Source organism: Zalophus californianus, chromosome 11, assembly GCF_009762305.2.
Source record: "Zalophus californianus isolate mZalCal1 chromosome 11, mZalCal1.pri.v2, whole genome shotgun sequence".
Classification (NCBI taxonomy): Eukaryota; Metazoa; Chordata; class Mammalia; order Carnivora; family Otariidae; genus Zalophus; species Zalophus californianus.
This window is the reverse complement of record NC_045605.1, coordinates 108289746-108316297: the sequence shown is the minus strand read 5'-3', so window position 1 is coordinate 108316297 and position 26552 is coordinate 108289746. Positions and strand designations below refer to the sequence as shown.

The following is a 26552-nucleotide window of genomic DNA, read 5'->3' as shown; positions in this document are numbered from 1 at the left end:
GGTGCAGGGAGTGGCATGAGACTGCAGACGGGATGGACGCAGAACTGAGGGCTGAGGGGGCAGAGGGAGTGGCGAGCAAGACAGAACAGCCGGGCAGTGAGCATGGGGGTTGTGAGACCAGGCGGCTGGGGGTCTGCAAGGGCGGCCCAGGGTCGGGGCGGGGGGGGGGGGGGGGCAGGGCTCAGTCGGTGGCCAGCGTGGGGCTGGAGGCTGGTGGATTGGGGGAGGGGTTGTGTAAGCAGCTTGGGGAGCTAGGAAAGCTACAGGATTTGGGGGTCCTGGGCCTGTGGAGAGAGGAACAGAGAAAAGAGTAGCAGGGACCCTGTGGGACCCCACCCACAGCTGCCCACTAAGCCACCCTCCCACAGGAACGGGGCGACCAGAGTGGGAGCAGGAGGCCCCAAGCCCCCGTCTCCATGGCCCTTCCCCAGGGCCAGGCAGATGGCAGTCTCCCTGCGGGGGACCCCGGCCCCTCTGAGGGCACTCCAGGGCCCAGCCAGGCTCCTGCCAGCCCAGCAGCCACCAGGAGGCGGGCACTCTTCAGGGAGCTGGAGGCCCAGGTGCAGGCGGCCTACGGGCAGGTAAAGGGCACAGGGGTGTGGGGCATCTGAGGGCACCATAAGGGAACAGCGGGGACCCCACACTCTAACGGGGGCCCCGTAGGACAGATCCAGGGCAGAGCTCAGGGAGGAGACCCGGGACGTGCATTTTGATGGAGGGCTCAGGGGGTCTGTCAGCTGCCCAGGAGGCTGGTGTCTCTGCCCACTTCTGCCCTCACTTGAGCCCTGCATCCAGCCCACAGCTCCCAGAGTTGGCCCCCTTCCACTCTTCACCTGAGTACAAGGGCCAGGGCGCTGGTCCAGGCAGGAGTGCTGAGGGCAGCCAGGGTGGGCAGGTGCTCCAAGGTGAGAGCAAGGGTCCTGGCAGAGAGGGGCAGGAACCCCTGGACTGGGCCAAGACTGCCTCCTCTCGGGATGGGGAGTAGGGGGAGGGTGTGCTGAGTCCATACGGAGGGCTGGTGCTCCGGCCCTCCCCGGCACACCGGGCACCTGATGTCCTCCCCCCAGGTCCAGGCCCTGCTTCTGAAGACATTAAATCTCTACTGATTGGGGGAGATTATGGGTAGGGGTTGCGGGAGAAAGCGCTGGAGAGGGGGTATCTGGAAGACCCTCAGGAGTGAGCACAGAGAGGCTGTGCCTTCCAGGGGGCCTTGGGTCCTGAGTGGCCCCCCTCATCAGCAGAGATGCTCAGAGATAATCCTGGATTAGGACCCAAGCCCCTGTGCCCAGGGCTCCCCGCCTGCCCACCCGCTCCCAATCTTCCCCACAAAACCCTAGGAAAATCCCCTGCAATGCTCCCAGACTCTCACTGGGAGCAGCTGGGGGCTGGCAGGAGCCCACAGCATCCGCTGAGGCCCAGGCCTGGGCTGCCCCCAGGACTCCAGGCCTGGCATGGTTCAGGAGCCCATGGGAAACTGTGCCAAGCGGCCTCGACACCGGGGCCCGAAGGTAGGACGGCTGAGGGGAAGAAGCCAAGGCCAGGAGACCGGGCTGTAGCCTGGAAGGGTCAGGTGGGGTGGGCAGAGCCCCGTGTGAGGGCTGGGCTGGGGTTAGACATAGAGCACGGCAGGGGGATAGAGGGGCTGGTTCCCACTGCCCTAGACCAATCCAGATTTCCCCGGGGAAGGCCCCAGACTCTAGCCCCTCCCAAGGACCACTGGGCCTTCCCTGCCAAGCTCATCAGGCCCCCCAGCTGCCCATCTAGCTGCCTGTGCCGGCTGCCCCTGCCCTCTGCTAGTCAGAGATGGGACGTGCAGAGCTTGAGCTCAAGGTCCCATTCCGCCACCGGCTTTCTGAGTGACCTTGGCCCAGTCCCTTCCTTTTCAGGGGGCCTCGGTTGGCCCAACTGAACAATAAGGGGATGGACACTTCCAGCCTAGAGTGTTGATGGGTGAGAGCCCTCACTGTCCTGGGCCAGGATCCAAAGACGGGAGAGGCTGGTAAATGAGGGCGGAGGGGCCGCTACCCCAGCTCATAGCTGGCTTTGCTGCAGGACCACTGGCAGTGGCCCAGCTCCCCCCCAGGGGGCTCCCGCCACAGCCGTGGCCCCGGCCCCGGCCCTGAGGAGCAGGGGGGCCCAGGGCCGGGCATCCAGGGCTACTCGGTGCTCAACAGCCTGGTGGGGCCCGCCTGCATCTTCCTGCGGCCCAGCATCGCCGCCACCCAGCTCGTATGTACAACCGCCCCTGCCTTCGCCTCCTCTCTGCCTCTCCTTGAGTAGGGGGGAGAGGATGGAGTGGGGTCTTCGGAGCAAAGGCACACTGATCCAGGGGGTGGGGCAAAGAAAAGTGGAGACACAGAAACAAGCTCAAACAGGGGGAAGACCCAGGAAAGAGAGAGGAGAGGACAGAGAGAGACCCGGAGAACCTCAGAGACAGCCACCAAGGGGGTGGGCAGGGAGGCTGCAGGGCCTCCAGGAGAGGCAGAGAGAGAGAACAAGAGACATACAATGACACTGAGGTCCCCGGGGCCAAGTCTGAGGTTCTGCCCGACCCCAGATCCACTTCTGGCAAATGGAGCTCTGAGCCCTACAAGAGGGTGGGGGCGGGAGATGGGCCCTGGGAAAGATCTGGGCAGGGGACAGGGAAGGGGGGGGCCCAAGACACCCAGGCCAGTCAGCAGAAATGGGTAGGAGCAGGTCTGAGCAATGTCAGACAGACACAGGCCCTGCCCGTCCCATTGGGGGTGCTGAGTGGGGGGCCCCAAAGAACCAGAGGAAGGGGTGCAGGTGCCTGGGTGGTCCGGGGAATTCTTAACCTCTCTGTGCCCCCCAGGACCGGGAGCTGCGGCCAGAGGAGATCGAAGGTAAAGGGTTTTTGAAAAGGCTAGAGCCTCCAGAGGGGTGGGCACTGGGTGGGGCCTCAGCTAGTCTCCAGGAGGGACTAGGGGCAAGGAGGAGGCTGCGGGAGATCGAGGAGATGGGGACCAGACTGAACGGGGAGGGCTTGACAGAGCCCCCAGGTGCCAGTTCCCAGATCTCATCTGCCAGGCGGGTCAAGGGCCACTTTCATATTTGTTCATTCAGCAAACACCTCCTGGGTGCCTACCGTGTGCCTAGCCCTGTGCCGGGAGCACCGGGGAAGGGAGCAAACTGGACAGATGTGGCCCATGTCCTCCGGGGACAGATGTCAATAAGTCAACTATGAGTATAAATGGTGCTAAGTGCTCTCAAGGAAATGAACAAATGGGCTGGAGGGGACCCAATGTAGAGGGAAGACTTTCTTGAGTAGGTGACATAAGGACCAGAAGAGGGTAGAGTGTTCCAGAACGTGAGCCCCATGAGGCTAGGGATTGTTTCCTTTCCTTTCCCTCCCCTCCCTCCCTCCCTTCCTGCCATATCTCCAGTACTTAGAGCAGAGCTTGGCCCATAGTAGGTGCTCCTTAAATATTTGTTGAAAGAATGAATTAAAGAAATAGCATGTGCCAAGATGCTCAAGTGGCAGAGAAACTGATGTTTACAAGGAGGAAGTGATTAGACCAAGAGAAGAAGGGTGTGCTGGTCCAGGCTGGGGTCCAGGGGGACGTGTGGGAGGAGCTGACCCCACCCTGCCCGGCAGAGCTGCAGGTGGCCTTCCAGGAGTTTGACCGAGACCAGGACGGCTACATCGGCTGCCGGGAGCTGGGCGCCTGCATGCGGACGCTGGGCTACATGCCCACTGAGATGGAGCTCATTGAGATCTCACAGCAAATCAGTATGTGCCTCAGACCTGCCCCACCCCCAGTCCTCCAGAGACCATGGCCACGGCTCAAGCAGCTGGGCCACCCGGGGAAAGGCAGATACCCACACAGGTTGGCCCCCAGAGCCCAGGACCCTGTTCATTCTCAAGGCACTTTCTCTGCCTCTGAAGAATCTCACCATCCCCTACAAGGTGAGCAGGGCAAGGACCATTATCCCCATTTTTGAGATGAGGGAACTGAGGCTCTGGAAGCTTAAGTGACTTGGCTAAGGTCACAGAGCCAGGTCATGGGAGCCAGGACTTAAACCCAACCAAAGTCTTCAGGAAAATTAAGAGAAATCACCAGAAAACACAGATGATCCAGCCTGGGCCCCCGCTAGAGGGAAGGGCCCACTTAGTGGGGCAGGGGAGAGAGCCAGACGCCAGGAGAGGCGGGCAGGGGGAGCCAGGGCTGGGCAGGGGTCCCTGATTGCTGAGATCTCTGACGGCATGGCCCCCAGGTGGTGGAAAGGTGGACTTTGAAGACTTTGTGGAGCTGATGGGCCCCAAGCTGCTGGCAGAGACGGCAGACATGATCGGCGTCAGGGAGCTACGGGACGCCTTTCGGGAGGTACGGCCACTGGCGCTGGAGGGCAGGCGGGGGGCCGCGGGTCTGCTGTGAGTGAGGCTTGAGTGAATGAATGATTCGATCGGGGACTCAACACCACGACCAACGCTACCACAGTTTGACACCAACGGGGACGGCTGCATCAGCTTGGCTGAGCTGCGCGCAGCCCTCAAGGCCCTGCTGGGGGAGCGCCTCAGCCAGCGGGAGGTGGACGAGATCCTCCATGACATTGACCTCAACGGGGACGGCCTGGTGGACTTTGAAGGTACCACCCGCCGCCCTCCGCCTTCAGTGCCACACGCCCTGGGAGGTTTTTAAGAGGCAAGGAAAGGATAAAAGGAGCGTTGTCACTGCGTGCCAGACCCCGGGCTGAGCACTCTATGTCCTCTCCCCGTAAGCAGGACAAGAAAGTCAATTCTTAGGAAAGTGTGAATGCTTAGCAAAAGATGTGGATGGAGCCGAGATGTGAGGCCAGGAGAGCTGACCAGAACCCAGTTCTTGCTCTGTGCTGGATTCCCACAGGGCGAAAACAAGGGTTAAATAATAATAGGAAGCCAAGGAAAATCAGTATGTAGCAATTCTCCAAAGCAGGCCCCAAAGTTGTTCCTGAGCTTCCTGGCAGCCAAAGCAAAAAGGGAAATAGGTTTAGTTACAAGGGTTTTGTTTTTTTGTTTCTTGTTTTCCCCATAAAACAAAGCCCCTCTTCTTAGCCCAAAGGCCTATTCCCTACCAGATTCAGAAGACTCCCTTGCAGGCCCCGCCCTGGACCGCACTCCCTCCCACCTCAAGGCCAGTATGTTGGTCTCACAGCGATTGGGCTCCAGAGAGCAGACCTGCAACCTTGGCTTTGTCCTGGCAGAGTTTGTGCGAATGATGTCTCGCTGAGCCTGCACAGAAGCTGGAGACAGCAGACAGGACTTGGGACCACAGCCAGGAAGCCCCCTGCCTCCAAATGACCCTCCCCCTCTCCTTCCTACCCTGCCTGTGTGTAACACCCTGGCCTGCCCTCACCCCCACTGCTTCACCAAGCCCCCATGCCCATCCCTGTCTCTCTAAGAATAAAGTATCTTGGGGCCTGGAGAGATGGCTTTTACCTCTCACTTTTGTACCCTTGAGGACCCAGTCTTTGGCCCCCCAAAATTAAGTCCTGGGCTGTAAGACCCCTCGACTGTGAACTCCAGGTGAGCAGGGGCCTTTTCTGGATCCTGGGCCCATCCCAGAACAAGTGTCAGGAAACGCCACCTGCTTTTCCCAGAGGTGGGATGCACTCGGCCCCTCATCCTTTAAAAAAGGCTCCTGCCAGGCCCAGGGCGACACATGCCCTGGCATGTGCTGCCAGATTCTTCTTCCCAAAGTGTGACTTGCGTTGCATCACACTCCTCCTGTTCAGGAACTGGTCGTGACACACACACCCCCATTGTCCCCAGGTTAATCCGGCCCCTGCTCCCGGCACCAGAAGGCTCTGGGAGGATGAGGGCTGGCATAGAGTCACACACAATTAGGATGATGCAGAGGTGGGACTCACCCCCTGGCTCCAGTGCACGGGAGAAGGTGCCTCGGAGTCAGGGAGGCCCCGGGCCTCAGGCTCTCCTAGCTGCAGCAAACACCTGCTCTGCAGAGCACTGCGTGACCCACTGTTGTGCCCGCCCACCGGGAGGGAGGGGAGCCCTGACCTCCTGGTCAAGAAGGGGCGGGAGCTCTCAGCACCGCTGCCTCGGCTTCACCATCGCCGCTGCCCACAAGATGGCCTTGGGACGGAGAAGGCAGGCAGTTACTGGTGTCCCGCGCAGCCCAGAGCCTGGACACCGAGGTGCCAGGGTTGGCTGCAGCAGCCTCAGCACCACTCACTCGCCCAGCAGATCCCAATTAATCCTAATACTCAATTATGGGCTCTCTCCTGCCAGTGTGGCAGGCCTGGGGATGAGGAGGAGATGCCCCAGCCCCACAACTTCTCTGGGAGCTGTGATCCACTCTCATTCCCACCACCCCTCCACCAGCCGGAACAGAGGGCATTTCCGCCTGAGATGTCTGTCCCCTCTGCGGGGGCTGGGGGGTAGTATGGAAGTGTGTCGGAGGAAGACTAGAATCCCACTGCCCCCCGGCTCCCAGTCTGGCAGGCTCTGGGGTTGGGGTGGGGGCGGGAGGCAATGATGGGATGGTCTTAATTGGCTGCCGTGTATCTGCTGGCACCAAACGTGCCCTTCTACCCCAAAAACGCTGCTGGCCCGGAAGATCCCAACAAGGTAACTGCTGGAGCTGGGAGCAGGGCCGGGAAGGAACAGCGAGTAGGCAGAGACTGTGCCAAGTTAAGAGCCCCTTCTCTGCTTAAAGGGGGCACCTGCCACCCAACCCCAGCGACTGCTGCCAGGTGAAGCAGGCTGGAGCTCTGAGATCTTCTGATTTTCCGAAAGAAGCTGGAAAGTCCAATTTACATTAAGTCCCCTTTAAATAGTTTGAGTACTGATGATAGCATTCAATAAGGTGAATAAACCTTAAGTGTACAGCTCATGAGTTTTACATGTGTGTGCGCTCAGGTAACCATCACCCACATCATGATATTGCATCCACTTCTTTTATTTAGAACAGTTCTAGGCTTACACAATCATCCTGAAGATAGTACAGGGAGTTCCTGTATACACTCCACCTCGGCAGCTTCTCCTGTGTGTTAGTCAAGGTTCTCCAGAGAAACAGAACCAACAGGAGATACGTGTGTGTGTGTATGTGTATGTGTGTGTGTGTGTGTGTGCGTGTGTGTGTAGTGTGTGTAAAGATATTTATTGCAAGGAACTGGCTCAGGTGATTATGGGTGCTGAGCAGTCCCAACATTTGCAATCAGCAAGCTGGAGACCCAGGAGAACTGGGGGTTCGGTTCCAGTCTGAGCCCGACAGCCTGAGAACCAGAAAAGTTGATGGTGTCAGTTCTAGTCTAAGGGCAGAGGACTGATGTCCTAGCTCAACAGTCGGGCAGGTGAAGTTCCCTCTTACTCAGCCTTTTTGTGCCATTCGGGTCTTCAACTGATTGGATAAGGCCCACCCACCATGGGAAGGGCCATATCTTTACTCTGCCAATTCAATGGATGATAATTGCACCCGGAGACACCCTCACAGACACACCCAAAATCATGTTTGACTAACTATCTGGGCACTTGTGACCCAGGCAAGTTGACACCTAAAATTAACCATCACACACTATTAGTATCTCACATTAGAATGGTACATTTGTCACAGTTAATGAACTAAGACTGACACGCTGTTATTAACTAAAGCCCGTATTTTATGCAGATTTCATCATTTTTTCCGATTATCCTTTTGCTGTTCCAGAATACCATCCAGGACACCACATTACATCAGGCATCATGTCTTCTCAGACTCCTCTTGGTTGTGATAGTTTCTCAGACTTCCCTTGTTTCCTTATGATCTTGACAGTCTTAAGTACGACTGGTCAGATCTTTTATAGAACATCCCTAAATTGGGATTTGTCTGATGTTCCTCTCATTAGTCTGGGGTTATGGGTTGGCAGGAGGATGACCACAGAGGTCAAGTGCCCTTCTCAAGCCATCCAATTAAGGGTGCATACTACCAACATGACATCACTATTGATGTGGACCTTGATCACCTGGCGTGAGGCAGTGTCACATTTCTACACTATAAAATTACTTTTTCTTTCTCCCGTTATGTACTACACTCTCTGGAAGAAAGTCACTATGTACAGCCCACACTGAAGGGGTAGGGGTTACAACCTACCTTATTAAGGGCAGAGTACCTACATAAACTACTGGGAATTCTTCTATATAGATTTGTCTCTTCTCCCCCTTTATTTATTCAAATATATATATATATATATTTATATTTGGGCTCATAGGTATTTATTTTGTACAAGTTATAATCCAACACTTTAAATTTTCAAATCGCTCCAGCTTCGGCCACTGGCCACAGCCTTTCAAAGGCTCCTGTGTGCCTTTGGGCATATACCCATCATGTGTGGCATTTGGGGTTTGGGGGTTTTTTGTTTTTTGTATTTTTAGCATTTTCTTACGTTTTGGTACTATAAGATGCTCTAGGATTATCTTGTATATTTTTTGTCACGTTCTGCGTTCCCTCCTGGGATCCCCTGACCTCCTCAATGATTTCTTTAATTCTGCATACATTAAAGTTTACTCTTTATGACAAATGCTTAGTATCTTGTATTCACCATTACAGTATCATACAAAATAGTTCCACTGTCTTAAAAAAAAAAAAAAATCCCGTTTTACCCATTTAATTCCACCCCTCCCCACCCCTGGCAACCAGTGATTTGTTTACCTTATGTATACGTCTTTCTTTTCTGGAATGTCAGACTTTTCAGACTGGCTTCTTTCACTTAGTAAAATGCCTACCTGTGTCTTTTCATGGCTAGATGATTTCCTTCCATTGCTGAATAAATAGTCCATTTTGTGGATATATCACAGTTTACTTGTTCATTCACCAATTGAATGCCACCTCCTCTGGGAAGACTCCTGTGATGTCACCAAGCAGGCTCCTTCCTCTAAGTTCCAATGCATCCTGTACCAGTCTCCACACTTACTGTACAGTGTGTCTTTGCTTTCCTGTCTGTCTCTCCTTGAGTCTAGGAGCTCCCTGAGGACAAAAGCCATGGCCAGTTTATTTCTGTATCATCAGTGTTCGGCACAGGGCCTGGGATGGAAGATGGAGTCAGAAAATGTCTGTTGGAGCGCCTGGGTGGCTCAGTCGGTGAAGCGTCTGCCTTTGGCTCAGGTCATGATCTCAGGGTCCTGGGATCAAGCCTCCCATCGGGCTCCCTGACGCTCAGCGGGGAGTCTGCTTCTCCCTTTCTCTCTGCTCCTCCCACCTGCTCGTACTCTTGCTCTGTCTCTCTCAAACAAAATAAAATCTTTAAAAAAAGAAAGAGAGAAAGAAAGAAAATGTCTGTTGGATGAACGAATGAATGTCCTGGAGATGAGGAAAATCTAGACCCGGGGCATGAAGGGTACACAAGGCCAGTGAAGTTTTGAGGAGAAGTAGCCTGGCAGAAAGGGTTACTGTTTGGAGAAGAGTCTAAGATCTAGGGTTGTGACGAATGAGGTTTGAGGGGAGGGGTCTGGATGGAGAAATGGACAGTAAAGAGGACAATGAAACAAGCTCCTTAGGAATATTCATTTATCCACACAACAACCCTGTAAGATAGTTATTATTAACGTCCGCATCTTAAAGATGGGGAAACCCAAGCATATTGGGGTGAGTAACTTGCCCAAGAGGAAATCGCTGATGGGGGTGGTATGAGATTCGAACCATCAGCCTAACTCCAATCGGTGCTCTCACCCACGATCAGTCTGGTACAGGGCCCGGCGTGCGGTGAGTATTCAACGGAGGTGAGCGTTCCTGCTGTTGTCAGTATGAGGCACAGGCTCGGAGTCTTGGGGGACAGGTTGAGGGGTCTTTGAGGTCGCCTTCGGACCTAACATCAGCCTGGACCGGAGGACGAGGCAAATTGGTAGAGGCGCGGTGGTGGCGTTGGTGAGGGATCCGTTGCCATAGGAACAAACGAAGGCTTTAGGAGGGCGCATGCGCAGACCGGGGGAAGGTTGTTGAACCGGTGAAAGGTGACGTAAAAGCGCACGGGGTGAGACGCAGGGCTCCGAACGTCAAAGCCCTGCGTCCTCCGGCACTCAGAGCGGTGGAAAGGCGCGCTCGGTGGTCGCGGCGGCAGCGCTAGCAGGCCCAGCTGGCCCGACACCAGGCAGTGCGAAGCTAACGTGCAAAGCAGCGCGAGTGAAGCGTGAGGGCGACGCCCGCGCCGGGAAGACCCCTCCGCGCGAACCGCGGCCGACCAGACCCGGGTCCCGGCTTCCGAGGCTCCGCCTCTCGGGCCTGGGGACTAATCGGATTGAGAGCGCGCCGGCCCGGACCGCGAACTCGCCAATTGCGTAAAGCGTCAGCTACCGCCCAATCCGGAGCAGACAGGTGCGAGGTCCGAAAGGCGGAGACCAATCAGCAGCGGTTGCGGCCTGTTGGGTTCGGTCTCGGCCAATGAGGAGGCCCGAGTGACGTCCTCGCGCACCAATCGGGAGTGAGAGAGCATTGGTGCCGCCCGCCCTTCCGGCCTGAGCTCTATTTACCAGGGGCGTGCGGCCGGTTTACCAATCAGAGCGCGGCTGAGCGGCCAAGCAGCCAACCCCGGAGGAGCGGCCGGCCGGCGTCCGCCGCACCCGAGAGTTGGGGATGTCCTACAAACCCATCGCCCCCGCCCCTAGCAGCACCCCTGGCTCCAGCACCCCTGGGCCCGGCACCCCGGTACCTACAGGTGAGGATTCAGCTCTACCCCTGCTCGTCTGCCCGGGTGGTCGAGGTCTCGAAGAGAAGACGGCCTGAGTTCTGCAACATTGGGCCTGCCGCCTACCCTCGCTGAGCCTCAGTTTGCTGGCCTGTGAAGTGGGCGTGGTCATGTAAGGGCTAGTTGGTGGAGCGCAGGGGGAGGGGTTTGTCCCTGAAGTTGAGCGCCTGGAGTGAAGCATCTTTGGAGGGAATCGGGCGAATCCGGTCGGGGGTTTGGAACGCTGGGAGGAGGCGTCCCGGCCCCGCGCTGACCTCTTACTCGCGCATGTTGCAGCCGGAAGTGTCCCATCGCCATCGGGCTCGGTGCCGGGAGCCGCTGCCCCTTTCAGACCCCTGTTTAACGACTTTGGACCGCCCTCCATGGGCTATGTGCAGGTGAGTGGGGACGAGGGATTGCCTATGGATGGGGACTGGAGGTCCCTTCGGGGCCTGAGCTCATTGCCCTGTCCTTTTTTTGACATAGGCAATGAAGCCACCCGGAGCCCAGGGCTCCCAGAGCACCTACACGGACCTGCTGTCGGTCATAGAGGAGATGGGCAAAGAGATCCGGCCTACCTATGCTGGCAGCAAGAGCGCCATGGAGCGCCTGAAGAGAGGTAAGTGAGGCCTCCACCCTCCCTGTTCAGGAGACTAACACTGGACAGTCCTTCCTTAGGAAAGGAAGGACATCTGGAGGCCACTTGAACCAAGCCTAGACAAGGGCCGGTGTCACTATCCAGAGAGGTGTTTTGAATTGAATTGAAATTGAGCCAGTTTTCGGGAAGGACCAGGGCATTTGTCTTTCAACAGGACAAATGTGAGGATTAGCCAAGCCGCTAATCTCGTTAGGCCCCTCTTTAGATTATAGTCCTGGTCCCTTTCACTGAAAGGAAAGCGGGTGGGGAGGGAGGGAAGGGTCTTTCTGTGGAGGGCAGGGGTGGGCCTGGGGAGGGTCGCTGTATGTTACTTGCCCATCCCCACCTCAGGCATCATCCATGCCCGGGCCCTAGTCAGAGAATGCCTGGCAGAGACAGAGCGGAACGCCCGCACGTAACAGGACCCAACTCCGCCACCGAGTCTGGACCTTTCCTGGCCACTGCAGAGCACCTGCTTCTCCCTGGCCTTCACCCCGAGTTGCACTTCCCAACCTGGGCTTCCTGTCCTGTGTCCCTTGGTGGGTGCCCTCCAGGAACCAGGGGGGCTCTCACTTCAGTCGACAGCACTGACTGGGACTTTTTCGAGAGTTAGTAGCGAGGTCGCTGTGAGTCCCACCCATGACCTGCCAACAGTGTTGATCCAACTGGAGCTTGCTCCTTTCTGTGGCCCCCACCACTCAGCACTTACCCAGGACTTTTCACCACTTTTCCTAGACCCCTCCCCTAGCAGGGCCTCCGAAGGCCTGTCACCTCCCTGCCTTGTCTCCTGGGCCATAGCGACTCTTTTTTCAGTGTCTTTTGCTAAATATGCCCTTTTTGTATAAATAAAAGATAATTTGGAGTTGTTCTCTCACCTCTTAGTCTTTCTGAGTGTGGTACTTCTGCTGAGCCAGGAAGAAATTGGGAAAGACGAGACTCAGGGAGGGGAAAGGGGCGGTACAGTGGTGGGAGAGAGGGCCACTGAGCCTGGCCTTGCCTGGCCCCTGCTGTCCATTGGCTTGGCTGGGGACCCTGCCCTTCTCCAGCCCTCAGCCTTCCCAGTTTAAAGTAGTGGAAAGGGTTGAGCTCCAGTAGCTGAGAGCCCTACCCTCCTACACGTGGTGCCACCAGGGGGCAGCGCAAAGCCTTAGCAGCTTCCACAGCTGGAGGGCACTGTGGCCCGCGTGGGCCTAGAGGGTTCTTTGGATTGGCAGTCATGCCTGGCAGGGTGGAAATGTCAGTTTATGTAAGCCAGGCCCTCACATGCCTTCATGCCTTCTAACGTCTTAAACTCCAAGTCAGCCCTGGGAGGCTCTGAATACATACTGACTCCTCAGAGGAGAGGGGGCACTGCTTCCTTCTCCCCAGCACCTGGGAAACAGCCAAGGGGAGAGGACTGGCTTCCAGCAGGGGTGAGACCCAGCTCCATGCTGCCATCCACTGTCCCAGCACTTTCTAGCTGGCTGGGTGTGGTCCCTTGAGACCAGCCCTCAGGTGTCTCAGCCTTTGCCCAGGGTCTGGTTGGCCAGACTTGTGGACCCGGAAGGCCTCAGTGGGGAAAGCCATGGGGCCCCATTCAGGGGGCTAGACCAAGGATTCAGAGTGACTACAGCCTTCTGCCTGTAGCTGAATGACCCTAGAGGCCTGGGGCACTGGAACCCTGGCCCCTCAGAAGAGGCAAGCCTTAGACCAGCTGCTTCTCGCCAGACTTTGCGGGCTGAGGCATTTCCCCTATCCCGGGGACCAGGTTCGAGGGCTGGGGAGAATGGGGATGGGGTCCCGCCATATTTCCAGGGCACCCAGGAGGGCTGGGCTAGGGTGGAGATAGGAACCACGAGTGCTTAGGGGATTCCAAAGAACATAGAGGGAGTAAAAAGCGCTAGCATTCGGAGAACTGCCTCTTCCTCCGCCGGCTTGGGGAAGGAAGGCAGGGGCCGCCCTCCGCCGCCGCGGGCGGGGCTGCCGGGACCCCGCGGGAGTGGGGAGGGCCTACCGGGCCCCGGAAAGGGGCGGGGCGGCCGCAGTGACGCGGCGGGCGGCGGGGAGGGACGGCAGGGGCGCCGGCGGGCAGACCCGGAGGAAGGTCGGGGCCATGGGCCCGCGCTGCGCCTCCAGAGGGTCCGGCCACTGCTGGAACCCGAGACTGGGGCCGGGGGCGCTAGCCCCGTCCGCCCCCGCCCGTACCGGGTGAGGGGTGCCCGCCCTAAACTAGAGGTGAGCCGGGACGTTGGCGGGCGGGCCAAGAGCACGGCGGGGGACGGGGACTCCGGGGAGCAGAGGGAAGTGGGGACAATGGGGCCTCTCGCCTGTTCGCTGGGTGCGAGGTGGGGAGATGGGAGGGGTGCCTGCAGCGGAACCGGGGCGCAGGTGGGCGGAGCGGGCCTCCCAGGGTGGGGGCCCGTGGGATACCCAGTGGAGCCACTCTTGTCTCAGCCCGAGGAGGGGTCAACGGCGGGAAGGATGATGGGGTGGCAGCATAAACGAGTGCCGGGGGTCCAGGAGGGATGCTGAGGAGGGAAAGTCGAGGACCGGGCTGCGGGCCAGAATAGGGAAGGCAGGTCTGGGGGCCGTAGGGGTTAGTTATGTGGTCCTGGAAGGTAGGTTCGGGTGCGGGGGGTGGGGAACACTGACAGACGCTCAGAGGAGGGGCGCACGGATCTGCTCTGCGGTGAGCCACCCCGGGGGACAAGGTTCTAAGTGGATGTCTGGGAGTGGGGGACGTGCGATCCCACCGAGTATGGGAAACGGGGTGCAGGGGGCGGGACCCGAGGGGCTGGTTGTGGAAGGCGGGCCAGGAGGGAGGGGACGGGGGCTCCTGGGGTCGCGGCGCCGAGGGATTTTGAGGGGGCTTGGGACGTGACCGCGGCTGGAGAGGTGAAGGTGGCCCGTTAGCCCGCCGGCCCGCGCCAGCCGATTCGGGGGGGGGGGGGCCCGCGTCAGCGCGCGGTTGCCATGGCGACGGGCGGGCGGGGGACGGGGGCTGCGCGGAAAAGAGGTCAGCGCTCAGCCTCGCTGCGGCTCGCGGCCCCCGGCGGCGCTGGGCTCGCCTCTGCCTCCCCGGTGGCGGGCCCAGGCATGGGGTCCAGCGGCCCGAGCCCTCCGGCCCGCGCGCAGGGCTCGGGGCCGCGCGCCGCCGCCCCGCACTGACTGCCGCGCCGTGCCCTGCGCCAGGCGGAGCGGAGGCCGCGCGCGGCCGGCAGAGCACCTTCAGGATGCTCATCAAGGAGTACCACATTCTGCTGCCCATGAGCCTGGATGAGTACCAGGTGGCCCAGCTCTACATGATCCAGGTGAGGGCGGTGGGAAGCAGGAGACCAAGGGGGCCACACTTCATGATGGGGTAATGGCAGGAGCGCGCAGGCCGCACCTGGGACAAGGGGCTGGGCCCAGCTCAACCCCCATCAGCCCGGCTCTGAGCCTAGGGGAGGACAGAGAAGTCTCCCTTCCAATGCGGGGGGGGGGGGGGGGGTTGGGCCGGGGGGGGGGGGCGGTGGCTGTGGGAAAAGGGGCAGAAGGGCCTAGTGGTGCCTCCCCATCCCCCAAGTGCCTGGCCCCTGGTTGATGCTCAGCCCACTTCTGATCTCCTTTAATCCTCCTTAGAACCGTAACCCCTTGTGGGAGGGAAAGGAGTGCATGAGGAGGCAAGAGCGAGAGGCAGGGAGCCAGGAGGGGTGCTAGGTGGTAGAGAAGACTGGAAGGGGGTCCCCAGAAGGTGCATGATCCTGACAACCCCAGGTGGTCAGGGAGATGGGAATGAGGATCAGATCCCAAAACTGTGACAGACAGGGGCAGGCAGAGACCCAAGAGGGTGAGGCAGGGATCTGGGCTTGGGAAGGATGCAGCAAGGCAGGGTCTCAGGGCAGGAAAACTGTTCAGGGCCTCAGGGAGGCCTGTGTTCCCCAGAAATGAGGGTTAGGGTCTGAAGAGACAGGAGCGCCAGGATCTGGCCTCAGGGGGTTGAGTGAGCCAAGTTCAGGCTCCAGAGCTATAAAAGGGCAGGAACTTTGCTCTCAAGCTACAAGGGGTGTGGCAGGAGCTGGTACTGGGGTCCCAGAGAGGGAGGGGACTGGGGTCAGGTTCTCAGAGAGGTGTGGGCCCCTTTCACCGTCCTCAGTTCTTCCAGCCCACCCTCCCAGACCTCTTTGCTGCCGCTGGAGCACATGTGGCACACTCCTACCTCAGGAGCTTGTGTTGGCATCCCCTCTGCCTTGAATAGTTCCCCCCCAGCCCCATGTGCACTCCACATCTCCCCTCCCCCACTTCAAGTCATATTCACACTGTGGTCATGTTATCTTCCCAATGAGGCTTTCCCTGATCATCCTGTCATAATCGTACACTTTCTTCTTCCCATAACACTTAGCACTTCTAACATACCATGTCATTTGCTTCTCTTAAGTCCCTCCCTCCCCTGGAACCGAAGTCCCACAGGGCAGGCAGGGGTCTTTGCTTTGTTCATCAACAGGAGGTCCCAATGAATTTAATCCCAGTGCCTGGAACAGAGCGGACAATAAGTACGTGAATGAGTGCTGGGTTGCAAGCCCTATGGAGGACTGGACAGCAGCTGTGATCCTGATCCCAGGGAGCTGCAGGGGACCAGGGTCGGGTTTCAGGGAGGTGGAAAGGCTGGGGCTAGGGCTCCAGCACTGTGCAGGGGCCAGGCTGAGCTGGGGACCCCAGGAGCTCAGCTGGGGCTGAGCTGCCCTTTCTGCTCTGCCCCGGGGTGCAGAAAAAGAGCCGGGAGGAGTCGAGTGGTGAGGGCAGTGGTGTGGAGATCCTGGCCAACCGGCCCTACACAGATGGGCCCGGCGGCAGCGGGCAGTACACACACAAGGTGTACCACGTGGGCTCCCACATCCCAGGCTGGTTCCGGGCACTGCTGCCCAAGGCTGCCCTGCAGGTGGAAGAGGAATCCTGGAATGCCTATCCTTACACCCGAACACGGTGAGTGGGGGGCAGCAGGCCTGGGGCGACAAGGAGAACAGCCCTGGTGGGCACAGTAATGATCCTCACCCCTGCCCTGTGCCCAGGTACACCTGCCCCTTTGTGGAGAAATTCTCCATTGAAATAGAGACGTATTACCTGCCTGATGGGGGGCAGCAGCCGAATGTCTTCAACCTGAGTGGAGCTGAGAGGAGACAGCGCATCCTGGGTGAGACCCAGGGCCAGTGAGGGGACCCCAGAGCCCCTCTCAGGCCACCTGCCACCTCAGTGGGCAGCCTCTGACAAGTCACAGGCTCTCTCCTGGCCTTGGCTTCCTGGCCGTGGAAGGCTGCCCTCCCAATCCCAAGGCAGGGAAGGGGTGGCCGGGGGGTAGGGGACTGGTGTGGTTCAGTGCCGCTGGACCCCCCGCCCCCAGACACCATTGACATCGTGCGGGATGCAGTGGCCCCAGGAGAATACAAAGCAGAAGAGGACCCCCGGCTATACCGCTCAGCCAAGACTGGCCGAGGACCGCTGGCTGATGACTGGGCGCGCACAGCGGCCCAAACAGGGCCCCTCATGTGTGCCTATAAGCTGTGCAAGGTCGAGTTCCGCTACTGGGGCATGCAGGCCAAGATTGAGCAGTTCATCCATGATGTCGGTGAGCACCCCGCCACAGGAGGTTCCCTTGACCCAGCATGCACCAGGCACCCCATGTTTGAGCCAGGGATGCTCCCAGGCTACTGGGGATGCAGAAGAATAAAGCCATCATTTCCATTCGATATGGCACTGAGGCAGAGGGGAGCAGCCCAGCCCGGCTGGGGGCCAGGGGGGCCTAGCCTTGAGGCATAGGTAAGAGTCAGGAGGGCAAGAAGCTGGGGACATGATCTCTGAGGTCCAGAGGGCTCTGACATTCAGAGATGCTGCTTTTCATCCGTTAAGCTTCCAGGATTCTCCAACGTTCTGTGGGTCAAGGGAGACTTAGAAACACTCAAAAGGGCCAGCAGCCCTCACCAGCAACACACTAAGAAGTCCAGCCTAAGGCTGGGACTCTGCCATCATTCTGTTGGGGTCCCTCCTGCTCCCAGCTCCCATGGCCCCATGCTCTGGCCCCGGTATCCAGGAGTCCTGTTTCTAAGCCCACAGCGCCTGCAGCTCAGCCCCGCCCCATCCCCCAGCTCTGAGGGTGGGCCACCTGCTGGTAGAACAGTCCTCAGATGGGGGCGTGCAGGGGCCTGGGCCTCCATGGGACCTCCACTGAGCCACTTCCCATCTCTGCACCTTAGTTTTCCCTTCTGTGAACGAGCAGGAGGCTGGGCCAGGTATTAAGAACTAATACTGACTGAGCATTCACAACACGTAAGGTGCTTGGCTAATCACTTTTCCTGTAAGGTTTCCTTTAACCCCCATGACACCGCTGCAAGGTAAGAACCGCTATTCCCATTTTACAGACCAGATGAGGAAATTTAGCTTAGAGAATAATACAGGCTCCTTGTCTTACATTTGTAAAAATACCAGAAAGCACAAATAAGAAAATGAAATCACCCACATATAACTGCTGGTAAGGTTCTGATATATTTCCTTCCAGAAGTTTATAATTATAATCCAACCCTTATTAGTTTATTTCCTAGATACTGAAGTTTTAACTTTATTCCTCTGCTTCAGATGAAAATATCCCAGAATGGGTATCATCTTTCGCTACAAACTTCATTAAGTGCCAACACTTCCATTAACTATTAACACCTTCATTAACTATCAACAATTTCATTAACTGTTAATGCCTAATTGTTAACTCCTCTGAAGAAGTCAGCAAGAAGCTAGTGAGAAAGCCAACAAGAAGCCTTGGTCCCAGCTTCCCAGGGTGTCAGCGCTGGGTTTATGCTCAGAGTTGGGGTGTCCAGAGGGATAAAGGAGGGAGGTGGGGCAGGAAGACAAATGCCCCAGTTTCTATTCCCATCTCCCGGACGGTACCTGCCCTGCCCTACTTTATGGCTCTGGGTGGGTGGTGTGCCCAGGGGAGCCATCACCCAATGTAGAGGGCTGGGCCTGTGGCTGCCCAGGGGCAGTGGCAGGGAAACTCGGACTGGGGGTGAGGGGCATGGTTCTGATGCCTGGGCACCTACAGGTCTGCGTCGGGTGATGCTACGGGCCCACCGCCAGGCCTGGTGCTGGCAGGATGAATGGACAGAGCTCAGCATGGCTGACATCCGGGCGCTGGAGGAAGAGACCGCCCGCATGTTGGCACAGCGCATGGCCAAGTGCAACTCGGGCAGTGAGGGGCCGGAGGCCCAGGCCCCTGGGAAGCCTAGTGTTGAGGCCCGGGCCGCGGCCAGCCATGCCGGCACCCCCGATGGGTCTGAGGCACCCTCCGGCCCCGACGCCTCGCCAGATGCCAGTTTCGGCAAGCAGTGGTCTTCGTCCTCCCGTTCCTCCTACTCATCCCAGCACGGAGGTGAGGCTGGGGCACCGGGGCGGGGCACCGGGGCGGGAGGGAGCCGCCCTCAGGCTGGATGCCCAGGCTGAGGTGGGCGTGGCCCTGCAGGGGGCGTCTCTCCCCAGAGCTTGTCTGAGTGGCGCATGCAGAACATCGCCCGAGACTCTGAGAACAGCTCCGAGGAGGAGTTCTTTGATGCCCACGGTCAGTACCACAGCCCTGCTGGGGGTGGAGGTGTCCCTGAGCAGCTCCCACTGCCCCGTGATACAGCCCCTCGTCCTTTCAGAAGGCTTCTCGGACAGTGACGAGGTCTTCCCCAAGGAGATGACCAAGTGGAACTCCAATGACTTCATTGATGCCTTTGCCTCCCCCGTGGAGGCCGAGGGGACACCAGGTAAAGATTGCCAGCCACCAGCACCCTGTATGCCCTCGACGCTCCGAGAAACACTCAGTCCTAAGCTTAAAGGGGTCCTAAATCGAATGTCAATCCGGAGAGGGTGCTCATTAAATACACAGGTGAATGGTGAGTGGTTAAGGGGTGGATAGATGGATGTGATTAGACTGTATTCCGAGTTCAGACATAGCCCCAAACATGAAGGAATTAATTTGGAGTCCAGGAAGGCTTCACGTGGGAGGTGATGTCTAAGCGGGATTTTGAAGAATTGGACTAGCTCAGGCCAACAGAACTTTCTGCGATGATGGAAATGTTCTAGCCACTAGAACACTAGAAACCACGTGTGGTTTCAAAGCACTCGAAATGTGGCTAGTGCGACTGAGGAGCTGAATTTTGTATTGTATTGCATTTTAATTTATTTCAGTTTAAATAGGCACACGTGGCTGGTGGCTACCATATTGGACAGGGGAGGATTAGAAGGAATTTTCCAGGCAAACGGGCATTGTGGGGAGAGGTATCCCTGACAGCAGCAGGACCAGCATGTGCAAAGGCCCAGAAATGTGAAATGACCCATGAGAGCCTGATGAGGGAGGACAGGGGAAGATGGGGGGTTGCTCGGGCAGACAGCAAAGCAGGGGTATCTGAAGTACCAGATGAGGGGATTCCCAAAGGCCCCTCAGCCTCCTTCACTGGCTTCGCCCTGTCCTACAGAACCTGGAACTGAGGCCACCAAAGACATTGGGGATGGGGCCCGAGCACCCAGGGACTCAGAGGTGAGTATGCTCAGCCACCCCACGTCTGCAGTTCTGCCACCCCCCCCGCCCCGTCAGAGCTACTGCTCTGACACCCCTGGCACCCACTGTGCCCCCACAGGGCCCAGATGGAGCCGGGGAGCTGGGAGCCGAGGCATGCGCAGTCCACGCTCTCTTCCTCATACTGCACAGCGGCAACATCCTGGACTCAGGCCCCGGAGATGCCAACTCCAAGCAGGCGGACGTGCAGACCCTGAGCCTGGCCTTTGAGGCTGTCACACGAATCCACTTCCCCGAGGCCTTGGGCCACGTGGCACTGCGTCTGGTGCCCTGCCCACCTATCTGCGCTGCTGCCTATGCCCTTGTCTCCAAGTACTAGTCAGGGGTGGGTGGGTGGGTGGGGGGACATACAGGGTCTTCAAGGTGCAGATAGCACGGGGCTCGAGGGGCCAGAGAGGCCCCGTGAGGAAAGGGGAGGAGGCCAGGAAGCCAGACACCTGGGCCGGCCACCCACCCAACTGGACTCCAGTTTCTAGTCAGTGGCTCCATGCCAAAGGCCCCTTGGGTGCTGATGCTCCCCACAAAGGCCCCACGGTGCTAGGACTTGCCAACAGGCCAAGGGGACTCGGAGGGGGCAGTGGAGGGGCTGGAGGCCCTCCCACCCACCCACCACACCTCCTCCTACAGCCTGAGCCCCTACAGCCACGACGGTGACGGCCTGTCCCGCTCCCAGGACCACATTCCCCTGGCTGCCCTGCCACTGCTGGCCACCTCATCCTCCCGGTACCAGGGCGCGGTGGCCACTGTCATCGCTCGCACCAACCAGGCCTATGCTGCCTTCCTGCGCTCCCCTGAGGGTGCCGGCTTCTGCGGGCAGGTCAGGGGGTAGGGATGTCCCAGGGAGCCCTCCAGCTGCCTGCCTCTGCCGCAGCCCCTCCTCATGGCGCCACTCTCCCGGCTCAGGTGGTGCTGATTGGGGATGGCGTCGGCGGGATCCTGGGCTTTGACGCGCTCTGCCACGGTGCCAGTGCGGGCTCGGGGAGCCGGGGCAGCAGCCGCCGAGGGAGCATGGTCAGTGTGGCCCGAACCCTGCCGCCTCAGGAGGGGGGTGTCTCTCCAGCTCTAGGGCGCTGGCCCCTGCCATAGGACTTCTCTTCGGGCAGCTCCCCGGCTGCCTTGTGTGGTCCCCTCTTGGACTCCGCCCGAGGTCCAGCCCCCAAGCCTCTCTCCTCACTTCCAAATAAGTGGAAATCAAATCGTCTCCAATCCTAAGGATATTTCTGTCCCCTGTTTGTCTAGAACAATGAGCTGCTCTCCCCGGAGGTCGGCCCAGTGCGGGACCCCCTGGCAGATGGGGTGGAGGGACTGGGCCGGGCCAGCCCAGAACCCTCAGCCCTGCCTGCCCAGCGCACCCCCAGCGACATGACCAGTCCTGAGCCCGAGGGTGCTCAGAACAGGTGACACTTCTGCCCCATAACCCATGCCCTGGGCTCGTGTTGGGCTGTGGAGGAAGCAGCACTGAGCACCCCTCCCCACCCCCCGACAGCCTGCAGGCAGCCCCCGCAACCACCTCCTCTGGGGAGCCCAGGCGGGCAAGCACAGCCTTCTGCCCACCTGCTGCCACTTCTGAGGCTCCTGATGGCCCCACCAGCGCTGCCCGCCTTGACTTCAAGGTCTCCGGCTTCTTCCTCTTTGGCTCCCCACTGGGCCTGGTGCTGGCTTTGCGCAAAACCGTGATGCCCGCCTTGGAGGGTGAGCCCTCAGGGTGGGGGTGGGAGCCACACCTTTTCCTTCATCTGCTCCCCCCTAGCTCTTTTGTCCCCCATGAGATGCTGGCTAGAGAAGGGGAACCTGAGGCCCAGAAAGAAGGGACTTGCCAAGGCCAAGTTTCCCTTCTCCTCTTGAGAAGGGGTCTGACAGGCAGGGGAAATACTTCATCCTGAATCACATCAGCAGATGAAGGTTCTGATCTCTTCTTAGCCGAGACACCTGTCTCACTTTCTCGGGACCCTGGTGACCTCCCGGGGAGTGCAGTTTGGGAAGTGCTGGCTCAGGGTCACGCAGCCTGTCAGGTGCTGCTTCCCATACCCCCTGCCTCCCAGCATGCCCCGCTGAACCCGCTCCTCCCTTTATCCTGGGTTCCAGTGGCCCAGATGCGCCCAGCCTGTGAACAGATCTACAACCTCTTCCACGCGGCCGACCCCTGCGCCTCCCGCCTTGAGCCCTTGCTGGCCCCCAAGTTCCAAGCTATCGCCCCACTGGCCGTACCCCGCTACCAGAAGTTCCCCCTGGGAGACGGCTCATCCCTGCTGTTGGGTATGCTCCCAACCAAGATATGGGGAGAAGGAGGAGGGCAGCAACAGGGAGGGATGGGAACGGGCTCCCCGCACCCAAGAGGACGTGAGCTGGTTCCTGCATCCTTGATGACCTCTCACGTCACCCGTCCCAAGCCCACGGAGCCCTACCCTGGCCCTTTGTGAGGTCTGGATCCCCAAGACCTTCTGACATTCTCTGCCAAGGAGTGGGGGCCAGTAGTGATGGCTGGGTTGGAGAAAGGAGCCAGTGGCACTGGGGTGCTAGTGTCTGGGAATAGCTACAGTGTGGGGGGCTGCTGTATCTGCATGTAGGGGTGCACAGCATATCCATATGCACTTGTGTTCATGTCTCGGTATGGGGCATGTACCCGTATGCATGCAAGTGGGTACCCATTTGGCCCCGTGAGAGGAATGGGCCTGTGTTGGAGGGGTGGTAGCAGGCATTCTGGCAGGAACATAGTCGGCTATCAGCGTGAGCTAGGAGGAGAGAATGCCCCCCACTCTTCCTTTGCGTCCAAATGTGGGGCACTTCAGCCTCAGCCAAGACCTGACCAGGGAGGGCTGGCAGGGGAGATGGTGGAGGTGCAGGGACCAAGCTGTCTTGGAAGCCCTGGGTGGGAAGACAGGAGGGCAGCCTGGCTCAGACCGCTGCTCAGGTTGCCCCACCTCCCCCAGCTGACACTCTGCAGACACACTCAGGCCTCTTTCTGGAAGAGCTGGAAATGTTGGTGCCCTCAACACCCACCTCTGCCAGCGGTGCCTTCTGGAAGGGCAGTGAGTTAGGCACCGATCCACCGACCCAGCCAGCTGCCCCCAGCACCACCAGTGAGGTGGTTAAGAGTAAGTCACCCAGCCACCCAGCCTGGGGAGGGGACACTTACTCTACCTCCCTTGCCCCCAGCGTTTGTTCTGGAACCAGAGGGCCCCAGCACCCAACTTTGGACTTGGCAAAGGGCAGGCTTGGCGGAAAGGAGGGAGGAAAGAGTACCCAGGGCCCAGACATGTGGGCACGAGGAGGGAGGCCACCCCTGACTCACTGCCCAACGTGGCCGTGCAGTCCTGGAGCGCTGGTGGGGGACCAAGCGGATTGACTACTCGCTCTACTGCCCCGAGGCGCTCACCGCCTTCCCCACCGTCACGCTGCCCCACCTCTTCCACGCCAGCTACTGGGAGTCGGCTGATGTGGTGGCCTTCATCTTGCGCCAGGTGGGCCAGGGGATACGGGGTGGGAGATGTGAACTGGACAAGGGATGGGGAGCTCCGGGCCAGGGGAGGCGCAACCCCAGGCTCCCCGTTCACGTGGCCTCACGTGCACAGGTGATCGAGAAGGAGCAGCCACATATGACGGAATGCGAGGAGCCGTCCATCTACAGCCCGGCCTTCCCCAGAGAGAAGTGGCAGCGCAAACGCACGCAAGTCAAGATCCGGGTAGGTGCCCTGCCCCTCGCGCCCTCAGGAGCAAGACCCTGCCCTCTCCCCCAGCACCCCCGCCCAGCTCCTTCCCGGGACCTTCCCCGGTGCCGCCCCCGCCCCCTACAGTCCTGGCCCCGCCTCCTCGAGCCTCGCCCCCGCCCCTGGGAACCGGGGATTTCCTCCCGTTCCACCGCTGATTGGGACGTCGGATCCTCGCTCTCCGCACCGATCCTCGCCCCCTGAATCCTGTCTTGTCACGGCTCCATCCCCTGGGAGCCGCAGTTTACACGCACCCCCGACCTCAGGTCGGGTCGGAAAAACGCCCACCATTGGGCCTTGCCCCTGTCGGCGCGGGCCCCCCCCCCCGCCCCAACAGCTCCTCCCGCATCCCTGTCCCCGCCGGGCTGCGGGCTCACGCCGTCTCCTCCCGCCAGAACGTCACTTCCAACCACCGGGCAAGCGACACGGTCGTGTGCGAGGGCCGCCCCCAGGTGCTGAACGGGCGCTTCATGTACGGGCCCCTGGACGTGGTCACGCTTACTGGAGAGAAGGTCAGGACACGGCGGCCTTGGCCCCGGGTACACCCGCCTCCATCGAGCCGACCTCGCGCCGACGGGGAACTCTCGGTCCCTCCACCCCCGACGACAACCCGCCCAGACCGTCCTCCACTCAGGGTCCGGGGGTGCGCAGGGCTCCAGCCCATAGGCCCTCTCGCCCGCTCTTCCCACCAGGTGGACGTCTACATCATGACGCAGCCGCTGTCGGGCAAGTGGATCCACTTCGGCACTGAGGTCACCAACAGCTCCGGCCGCCTCACCTTCCCGGTGCCCCTCGAGCGCGCGCTGAGCATCGGCGTCTACCCGGTGCGCATGGTGGTCAGGTGAGCGCCGGGCGGGCCGGGCTTCCGCGGGCCGGGGCTCTGCTGGGGCCTCACTCGCCCTGTGCCGCTCACGCAGTCCGTGGGCCGCAGGGGCGACCACACGTACGCCGAGTGCTGCCTGACCGTGGTGGCCCGCGGCACTGAGGCCGTGGTCTTCAGCATCGACGGCTCCTTCACCGCCAGCGTCTCCATCATGGGCAGCGACCCGAAGGTGCGCGCCGGCGCCGTGGACGTGGTCAGGTAGGAGCGGCGCCACCCGGTTTGGCTCGCCGCGGTGACTGGCCGCACCCCCGCCCCCTCCCCCCACCCCCGTGATGGAGCTGACCGCCGTCCCACCCCGCAGGCACTGGCAGGACGCCGGCTACCTGATCGTGTACGTAACGGGCCGGCCCGACATGCAGAAGCACCGCGTGGTGGCCTGGCTGTCGCAGCACAACTTTCCTCACGGCGTCGTCTCCTTCTGCGATGGCCTCACCCACGACCCACTGCGCCAGAAGGCGATGTTTCTGCAGAGCCTGGTGCAGGAGGTGTGGCTGCGGAGGGTTCCGCCCCGCCCCCCTCCCGGGGCAGTAGGACCCGCGGAGGCCCACCTGGCCCCACCCTCCCGCCCCGTGACCCTAACTGGCTGGAAAGGCCCCTAAGGCCTGCCCCCTACTGGTCCGAGAGGCCTCTAGTCCTCCTGACCAACTCCGGCTCGCGTCGTGGCCCAGTGACGTGAGCCCTGTGGCCCCGCCTCCGGAACCTTCCGACCTGGCACGCCCAGCGGACCCACCCCGGTCTCGCCCCCGCCCCCACCCCCCCGCCCCTAGGATGGCTGACTGGCCTCTCCCGCCACAGGTGGAACTGAACATCGTGGCTGGCTATGGGTCCCCTAAAGACGTGGCCGTCTATGCGGCGCTGGGCCTGCCCCCGAGCCAGACCTACATCGTGGGCCGCGCGGTGCGGAAGCTGCAAGCTCAGTGCCAGGTGAGGGCCGAGTGAAGGCGGGGATCGGGAGCTGGCCAGGGAGCCCGAGCCTGGGTCTGAGGCCATGAGGACCACCTGTGTTAAGAAGCACCTGAGGGGACGGCTGTAAAAAGGCCAGCTGGCCTCAGGGGCCTGGGCTCCTCCTAGGATAGGGTCATGAGCAGCTTGGAGCTCCTGGGCAGGCCAGGATTGATAACCGAGGCGGGGGTGTGCCCAAGACCTTGAGTGCTCGGTCCACTCTGGCTTGGCCCTAGGCATGGACCTTGAGCTTTCGGGGCCCCAATTTCCTGTCTGTAGAACAGAAATAATGACCTGGCACCAGCCTCCACAGCTCTCATGAACATCACATAACACGCACAGGGCTGGGAACAAAGCAAGTGCTTACTGAATGTTAGTTGCTGTTCTTTCCCGCCAAGACCTCAGGAAACTGAAGCCCAGAGAGGCGCAGAGCGAGGACTAAAGCCAGGGTGCTCTGGCTCCCAATCTGGGGTTCCTATCTGCTGAGAGAAGGCTCTGGGTCAGGCTGTGCCAGGCCTATAGTGCTGCCAGCACCGGGAGAGCCTGGGGGCGTCGGGGGGCAGGTGAGGGCTGCATGTGGGCCTGAGACAAGCCGTGCCCTCATCCCTGCCCACCTCTGCCCACAGTTCCTGTCAGATGGCTACGTGGCCCACCTGGGCCAACTGGAGGCAGGCTCCCACCCTCACGCACCCACAGGACCCTCCAGGGCCGCCCTGGCCAAGAGCAGCTACAGCGGGGCTGCCCCTGTGGACTTCCTCCGCAAGCAGAGCCAGCTGCTGCGCTCCAGGGGCCCCAGTCAGGTGGAGCGCGAGGGCCCAGGGACACCGCCCACCACCCTGGCCAGAGGCAAGGCCCGGAGCATCAGCCTCAAGCTGGACAGCGAAGAGTGAGGCCCACACTGTGGCTGGCCCTGAGATATTTATTCATGTACGCGAGGGGCCCGAGTGGCCCGTGCAGGAGGGCTGGGGGCCCAGACCCATGGCCCCCCAACCCCACACCCTGCATCTTTGTCTGCCCCTCAGCGTTCCTTCCCTTTCATGTCAGGGGCACCTAGCCTCGGTGGGGGTTGGAGGGAGCAGCAAGGGCCCAGCGGCTTTTCCAGTTTGTGTAAATCGATGAAAATAAACCACGTGTAACCCACCTGACTGCCCACCTGCCTGGCACCACAGT

At 60.0% G+C, this 26552-nt stretch overlaps 3 protein-coding genes and 1 long non-coding RNA gene across 7 annotated transcripts; 3 read left to right on the top strand and 1 right to left on the bottom strand.

The window, feature by feature from the left end:
- Nucleotides 1–1451: 1451 nt before the first annotated feature.
- CABP2 (calcium binding protein 2) lies at nt 1452–5228 on the top strand. The gene is made up of 7 exons (XM_027579109.1): nt 1452–1508; nt 2053–2229; nt 2834–2864; nt 3617–3751; nt 4237–4346; nt 4461–4608; nt 5203–5228. The coding sequence occupies exons 1-7, from the start codon at nt 1452–1454 to the stop codon at nt 5226–5228; spliced, it is 684 nt and encodes a 227-aa protein (XP_027434910.1).
- A 3946-nt stretch (nt 5229–9174) lies between these two features.
- LOC113914163 lies at nt 9175–24878 on the bottom strand. Its single transcript, XR_003517398.2, has 4 exons — nt 24764–24878; nt 10643–10765; nt 9663–9809; nt 9175–9234 (listed from the first exon to the last, which is right to left on the bottom strand). It is a non-coding gene; the product is annotated as an uncharacterized LOC113914163 (long non-coding RNA).
- Nucleotides 9834–12149, top strand: CDK2AP2 (cyclin dependent kinase 2 associated protein 2). 2 transcript variants are annotated; one of them, XM_027579110.2, is made up of 4 exons: nt 9834–10644; nt 10951–11051; nt 11140–11272; nt 11642–12149. In XM_027579110.2, the coding sequence occupies exons 1-4, from the start codon at nt 10563–10565 to the stop codon at nt 11707–11709; spliced, it is 384 nt and encodes a 127-aa protein (XP_027434911.1). In that variant the 5' UTR covers nt 9834–10562; the 3' UTR covers nt 11710–12149. The 2 variants fall into 2 exon arrangements, with proteins under 2 accessions (XP_027434911.1, XP_027434912.1); XM_027579111.1 differs by having other exon boundaries at nt 9835–10786.
- PITPNM1 (phosphatidylinositol transfer protein membrane associated 1) lies at nt 13310–26535 on the top strand. 3 transcript variants are annotated; one of them, XM_027579106.2, is made up of 24 exons: nt 13311–13504; nt 14462–14580; nt 16017–16231; nt 16318–16439; nt 16647–16871; nt 18336–18662; nt 18753–18848; nt 18931–19038; nt 19750–19811; nt 19912–20162; nt 20478–20667; nt 20754–20861; nt 21090–21247; nt 21337–21542; nt 21936–22106; nt 22781–22945; nt 23163–23311; nt 23423–23533; nt 23953–24069; nt 24250–24398; nt 24489–24638; nt 24742–24925; nt 25236–25364; nt 26009–26535. In XM_027579106.2, exons 2-24 carry the CDS (start codon nt 14503–14505, stop codon nt 26270–26272), a joined length of 3735 nt encoding a protein of 1244 aa, XP_027434907.2. In that variant the 5' UTR covers nt 13311–13504; nt 14462–14502; the 3' UTR covers nt 26273–26535. The 3 variants fall into 3 exon arrangements, with proteins under 3 accessions (XP_027434906.2, XP_027434904.2, XP_027434907.2); XM_027579105.2 differs by having other exon boundaries at nt 13310–13504; nt 18934–19038; nt 23953–24398; XM_027579103.2 differs by having other exon boundaries at nt 13310–13504; nt 23953–24398.
- Nucleotides 26536–26552: the final 17 nt, after the last annotated feature.